The sequence below is a fragment of the Cynocephalus volans genome, chromosome 8 (genome assembly GCF_027409185.1).
Source record: "Cynocephalus volans isolate mCynVol1 chromosome 8, mCynVol1.pri, whole genome shotgun sequence".
Classification (NCBI taxonomy): domain Eukaryota; kingdom Metazoa; phylum Chordata; class Mammalia; order Dermoptera; family Cynocephalidae; genus Cynocephalus; species Cynocephalus volans.
In genome coordinates, this window is record NC_084467.1 from 97,768,340 (window position 1) to 97,775,681 (window position 7,342).

The window sequence follows — 7,342 nt, forward strand, 5'->3', positions numbered from 1 at the left end:
CCCCAAATAAATTTTTAAAAAGGAAGATAAAACAATCACAATAATCTGTAGAACTTTCAAAAGGAAAGAACAGAAGTGAGGCCACCAGGTGTGGGAAGAGGGAGGATGAGAGAAGGTTACTGAGAAATTGGTAGGGGGCCCCAACAATGATTACATTGTGTAATGCTGAATATAGTAATTATCTTGATTTCAGCATCACATATTGCACACCAGTATTGATTTTCAACACTGTACCCTAAAGATACGTACCATCAATTATGTTTCCACAAAACAAAGAAAGATGCTTGTACTTATTAATTTTCTTTTTAGAATTTTTCACCTTGTTAATATTTACAAACAGTATATAGAGATTATAATTTAAATCCTTCTTGAAGTCAAAGGATCAGAATTATAATTACTTGTCGTACTGTGGTATATGGGTTGAGTGTCTAAAGTATTTACCTGAATCTGTACCAGCTGCAGAATATGTATGAACTTGTACTCCTGAATATATCTTTATTAGTGGTTTCATTTCCAAAAAATTAATATATTTTCTTTCCAAGAGTAGAAAATAGTATCGTGATGTCTTAGAAATTGCATAATAGTCTTTCTGTAAAATAACTAAATGGCTCAACTACTGAAGCAGGCTTCTCTGAACTAGTCTTGCTCTAAATAAAATCCTTTTGCTGTTTTTAATATTGATCTTTGACTTTTACAAATATAATTTGTCATTGAAAAAAATTTTAGCATAAGTAACCGCTTCTACATCTGTTTAGACTCCGTTTGGGTTCCAGAGCCCTTTAACTTGGCACGATAACAGTGCCATTTTGTAAAAGTTGGAGGAAGAGTTTTGCTAAAATGAAAAGAACTTTGGATTTGAATTAAAACCTTTGCTTACATATTCATTTATTCCTTTAATTGATAAATATTTATTGAAAACCTTGTTATGGGCCAGGCTGTCAGGCAAGAGCTGACTACCGAGTAGTAACTAAACAGGCACACTTTTTCCTCATGGAGCTTTCAGTCTGATCCCAGCTCCCTTATGTTCTTCTGCCTGGCAAATTTTAAATAAGGCACTTTATTTCTCAGAGCCTGGATTTCTTCATTTGTCATATAGACAATATGCAGAGGGATTGTGAGGATCATACATAGTTAGGCTTAGCACAATGCCTGGCATACATCAAATACTTAGTAAATAGATATCAATACAGATAAAATTGCAGGAAGGCTGGGTACTACATACATCACAGAGAAAATAATTCAGTTCAAAAGAAAAAATGAGGTAGTTTCAATTCATTGATTATTTTATCATTGTTTCATTTGTCACACTTAATGAAGAGCTGTATTAATTTGTTAGTTTGAACAAATGTCTCTCCAGTTTGTTAATGCCTGTCAGTAAATGACAACTTTAATTAACTTCATAAAGTTTCTATTAACAAACTTACATTTCCTAGAACAGGACTAGCCTCCGTTACTATTTTTAATCAATGGCAAGAATCCAGGAGGACATAAGTTCCTGAGGATCCTAATTGATGGTTTTGACAATAAGTAAATGTTTACTATTATAGATACTTGTTTTTGTTCCTTACCAAACCTATGATGGTAAGTAGATGCACAGTAACTTTTCTTCAAGAGGATAGAAACAAGTTGAATGTTTTCTTCAAAATATTATTTTAATCCATTCTTCTAAAGCATAACATAATTATATACTTTAAGTTAAAGCTCTTTATTAAGGTCATATAAATATAAAGAGTCATTATCAAATTAGAAGCTTAACACGAAGCAAAGGAAAAAAATAGATTTTCTCTAAGGTAAACGTACCTTGGTATCATATAATTTGCAAGATAAATAGCAATTTCCTACCAGAGTCATTTGAGAAGTGCCCATGAGCACCAGTATCAGGGGAAGTGATGGCTTTGCCCACAAAGGGACTCAAGTTTACACGGAGGAAGGAGATTGAGAAATGGAGCCAAAAACTCAACTGGCCTCCTAGGTTCATGGGAATAGACAGCCCCGACATAGTTTTTGTCAAATGCACAGGGAGTTGTATTTCTGGATAAAAGCAGGATTCCAATGTCTAGCCCAGTTCTCTGAATACGGGGGAGGTGAACATGCCACGGTCTTTGTGGCCTGGCTCCCCAGAATAGGAGTGGACCCCTCCAAGGCACTGATAGGTAAAAGTTATCTTTTCTGCTGGTGTACTCATACACTTTTGTTTTTCCTGTTCTGAGTCTGTCCTTTGCTAAATGAGGCCAGGGAACAATTCCCTAGTGTACTCTATTAACTATCAGTTCAGTGGCAAAATAAAACTCTTTGTCTATCTGGTAGATCAATTATTCACTTAAATTGATCAGCACCTGGTATGAGTCAACCGTCCTTATCATCAGCTGGCTGATTGATTAGTTCATAGGCCACTTAATTCAGCTAAGAGAATGGATCCCATTCAGATAGCACCTGAGTCATCTCACATCCTCCTCTCTTTTCTGTTAATGGAAGTGACAAAACCTATGACAATTCATTGAGTATTTGTGTTCTTACTTCACTTCATGATAAGATCTTTTTCTTTTCCACTAACTTGCTTTATGTGTGTGTCCTGGGGGGAAGGAATGCTTTCCAGTTAGAAAAAAATCTCAAATTTGGGAGAAATTTAAAAAATCATCAAATCCAAATAATTCTTCAGTGCTTTAGTCTCCTTTAATTGTCTTCGAATGTTGTTCTTCCTGAACATCTCCAGTGTAGGGGAGCAGATTCCTTCCTAAAAGAGTAAACCTACCTACAGACAGCACTAATTGTTTTGGGCATAGTTGGGAGGAAAGAAGGGAGTGAAGGAGAAACATGAAGAGAAGAGAGGAGTGGAGGGGAGGGAGAGATGAAGAGGAGAGGAGAGGGAGAAAGCACCACTTACTGAGCACTTTCTCTGGGCTCAGCCCTGTGCTCCCATGATTTATAGACATATTGTGTAATTGGTTGGTTTGTGGCTTTAGAGTCAAGCAGAGAATGTGAGCAAAGTTAACATAGGAATACATTAGCAGAGTCCACACTTCTAGATCTTTCAATAATAGCCTTTTAAAAAAATTTCCTTATGTCTGCTAGGAGATAGGGGAAGAGATAGTGGCTGAATGCTACGTTGGGGAGGTCAGTGTCACTTACCTCTTTGCTGCCCTTGAAAGCCTCATCTGCACAGACCTGGAGGTAGCAGACTTGCTCTTCCCTTAATGGTTATCAAATTTGCCCTTGCTCACATATCCTTGTGGTTGAGCAGGGATTTGAACCCAGCCTCTTTAGTTTTAGAGCCTGTGCTCTTAATGAGGCTTTGGTGTCTTTCTGGTCAGTTCTCTCCTACCTTTCTCCTAGCTTTCCATTGTCCACCTTGGATCTCTGCACTGCATTCAGATGGGGAAGAAGCCCTGCAGGAGAAATGTAATTGCCTTGTAGAGGGGAAGTGGTTCACTCTGTGCACGTTCTCAGAAAGAATTCTTATATTTTATGAGGTAAATTCACCTGATTTTTAAAAAGATTATAAAGAAGGATATAAAAGCAGAAGCGTGAAAGCAAGTCCAGGAGACAGTATAAAGGGTTGTCAAAGAGTGTGACTCTACATGGGATTGCACCCTTACTGACCAACAAAGCAGATCTTGCTTTCCTTGAAGTTAAAACCAGGACAAAGGGCTGCCCTGTGGAACCTTTTCTTTTTCTACCTCTGTGAGATGATACAAACTAGTCTATGTATCCAGGCCCCACTAGAGGCAGTGTTAGAGGTTAGGGTGTGAGAGATCCACAGTGAGTCTAAATCTCATCTCTGCCACATTCTAGCACGATCCTGTGTGAGTTAGTTAATGTCTCTGTGCCTCCATGTCAAGTGAAGATGATGAGACTACCTGCCACACAGGGTTGTTGGGATGACTAAATGAGTTATGTATTTTCAGCACTGCGAACAGTGCTGTGATAGAGTAATATCATCATCATTAGCAGCAACAACAGCAGCAGCATCGAGGAGTCTGGCTGTGTTCTGTCAGATCCAAAGCCCTCTGTCTGAGATCTCAGTTCATTATTTGTGCTTTGCAGGGGATGGAGAGAAGTTCATTCTTTGAGCCTTCCCCATGTTCCACTCAATGAGTTCAGGATCTGAATCACCAGTTGCTGGGTATCCTCTGGGGACCAGGACTGTTGGGCAGCACAGATTTCAGGTTAGTTCTGTAATCCACTTAGAAAGCTGAAACTAGTGTTCCGTGGGATGGTCTCTAGGACACTGGATCAATTTTAAAATGGGATCAGTGTATTGCCAAAGGCTGTTGGTATGATAAGCAATGGCAGGAATAGCTTAATTACTCACACAATTACGTGCACACACACAGTGCAGGATATTGCAAAGGAGATGGATTCTTTTGCCAGTGGCCACTTCAAAGTAAGGGCAATGCCTTGGTAAGCTTAAGTAATGCCTGAAGCCATGAATAGCCAGTGATTTCCCAATCTTTTCATTTATATGCTTTTTTGTACATGCTAGTCACATGTTAAGTTCTTCTCTAGCCCTGTATCTCACTTTACAGATGGCAAACTGTGTCTCAGAGAAGTTAAACAACTTGTTCAAAGTCTAACTCTTATAAAGCAGAGCTCCTGGCTCTGTTAAGGGCTCTCTGGCTACTTGTGGTAATTACCTTATTATTACACCCGTACAGTGCTTTCTGTGTCTGTAGGTGGATTTTCCTATCACCACTTGCCTCCCTGCAGCCGCCTGGTCCTTCCATTACTACCTTAAGGAGATGCAGTTCCAATATAAGGAGGCTGAGAATATAAAAGTGGGTTCAGCTTTAGATCCTGCCTATGGCCATACGAATGTTATTTTGGGCAGATTCTCTAACTGCCCTGAGCTTTCTGGTGGGGTATATAGCTTTGACCAAGATGGGATTGAAGAGGAGACTTGGGCTTCCTTAACTCACTCAGAAGAATCCAAGGCAATCTTATTCTCAGCTGGTTGCACACAGTGCCTTAGGCCACCTGGTTCTGAATTGTTTTTTTTTCATTTACTGCAGCCCTAGGTAATATCTTTTTAATGATCTAATTTTATCAAAAATTGTGACAGAAAGCACTCCTGCTCCTGGTTTACACCAACATAGGCACTGACGGCAGAATCAGAGAACCTTGAACCTCACTCTTTCTTCACAGTATATGGAAACCAAAACAGAAATAAGAAACTTCTCTCCCAACTCACTAAGAAGCAGAAAGGAGAGAAATTCACAATTAGTATGACCGGGGTCATTTTCCTAAAGATAAACAGCGTTTGAGATGGGAGGGAAGGGCGTTCTTTGTCTTAGATCCCTGACCCTCTATTCTTCTTTGAGAGTTCACAAACCCTCCAGAATATGCTCCTCATCCTCCTGTATCTCCCACCTCCCTTCTAGATCTTCTTCCTTTCTTCCCGTAGCTCCACAGATTACGACAGCACATTCATGAAGGGCATGAAGGAGGTGATTCTCCCTCCCTTTCTTTGTCTTCCTTCCCATCTGTGTTCCCCTTCTTTCTTCTGTTTCCCCCAAACTGACATTGCTCCTGATGAAGTGAGGATACAAGGGGGGAGAAAAAGGGGATATTATCATCACAAGTTCTTATTTCAAATTCTTTTCTTTCTCATTTTAGACCTTAAAACAAAAAGATGATCTCTCTCCACTCAAATAAAAAACCTGAGTGGGGAATAAAAATCATTTACTGTCTGTCCATGTTCCTTGTATAAGTTAGAACTTTCTGCATTTTGCATGTTGTATCACTGGATATTCTTCTTTTAGGGAAACTGAGGCATGGTGATACTGTCCTGGGAAAACCAAACAATGATAGCGGAATTTGTGCTTAGAGGATTCTCTTCCATCCAACAGCTAAATATTTTACTTTTTATGATGTTTTTAGTTTTCTACATCTTAACTGTCTCTGGAAACATCCTCATTGTCCTCTTAGTTTTGTTCAACCGACACCTCCACACCCCCATGTACTTCTTCCTGGTGAACTTGTCCTTTCTGGAGATCTGGTATACCTCCAACATCATCCCCAAGATGTTGCTGATTATCATAGCTGAACAGAAAACTATCTCCGTGGCTGGCTGTTTTGCACAGTTCTACTTCTTTGGATCCCTGGCTGCAACAGAATGCCTCTTGCTTGCTGTGATGTCCTATGACCGTTATCTAGCCATCTGCCAACCTCTCCACTACCCCATCCTCATGACCGGCTCCCTCTGCATCAGGCTGGCTGCCAGCTCTTGGCTCTGCTGCTTCCTCCTCACAGCAATCACCATGGTCCTGCTGTGTAGACTAAGCTTTTGTGGACCTAACGAAATTGATCACTTCTTTTGTGACTTCACTCCTGTGGTCCATCTTTCCTGCATGGACACCTCACTGACTGAGACCATTGCCTTTACCACCTCCTCTGCAGTGACCCTGGTCCCACTTCTCCTCATCACAGCCTCCTACGCCTGCATCCTTGCTGCTATCCTAAGAATCCCATGTGGCACAGGCCGGAGAAAGGCCTTCTCCACCTGCTCTTCCCATCTCACTGTGGTCATGGTGTTTTATGGGACGCTGATTGCCACATACCTTGTGCCCTCAGCCAACTCTTCCCAACTCTTGCACAAAGGGTTCTCCATGCTCTACACTATCCTGACGCCCATGTTCAACCCCATCATCTATAGCCTCAGAAATAGAGACATCCACAAAGCTCTGAAGAAGTGCTTGAGTAAGAAATCAGGTTTCCTCAGATGATGCAAAAAGGAACAGAGCTGTTTTTGCCCAAGGATTGAGGAACAGGGTTGTCTCATTTAAATTTCACATAAAAGGCAACTTCTTAAACCAGGAGTTCCCTAAACCAGATGAACAGATGCCTCTGAACATGGCTGTGGATACTGATGAGTTCTGACAGCCTCAGGTGAACTGGTGTGCCAGGATATGGTCTAAACAAGTCAGACTCTGTTACATTATCTCCAGTAGACTTGGATGCGTATGTAAAAGCCCACATCCAAAATGAACTGGTAAGGCTGTTCCCTAATTCATTTAATTACTTATCAAGGTTCATTATGTGCTAGATACAGTGATAAAATGATGGGCAAAAACAGAGGCAGTACCTGCTCTCCCTGAACTCACAGTCTGTAAGAGAAAGAAAAACATTAGTCAAATAACTAATGTAAAACTACCTATATAAATATAAAATTACACTTGGGAGTCAAAATTGAAAAAAATAAGATCACCACTCCACACCTATTAGGATGTTCAAAATCCAAAGCACTGGCAACACCAAATGCCGATGAGGATGTGCAGCAACAGGAACCCTCATTCACTGCTGGTGGGAGTGAAAAATGAGATGTCCACTTTGCAAGACAACTTGG

The 7,342-nt window shown here is 40.5% G+C and overlaps 1 protein-coding gene across 1 annotated transcript; it reads left to right on the top strand.

Annotated features, from left to right (window-relative positions):
* Nucleotides 1-5,771: 5,771 nt before the first annotated feature.
* Nucleotides 5,772-6,722, top strand: LOC134384229 (olfactory receptor 11A1-like). The gene has a single exon (XM_063105808.1). It carries the CDS (start codon nt 5,772-5,774, stop codon nt 6,720-6,722), a length of 951 nt encoding a protein of 316 aa, XP_062961878.1.
* Nucleotides 6,723-7,342: the final 620 nt, after the last annotated feature.

Bases quoted from the DNA above. Each gene is read 5' to 3' on its own strand.
- LOC134384229 (XM_063105808.1), top strand. From the start codon at position 5,772: ATGGTGATACTGTCCTGGGAAAACCAAACAATGATAGCGGAATTTGTG.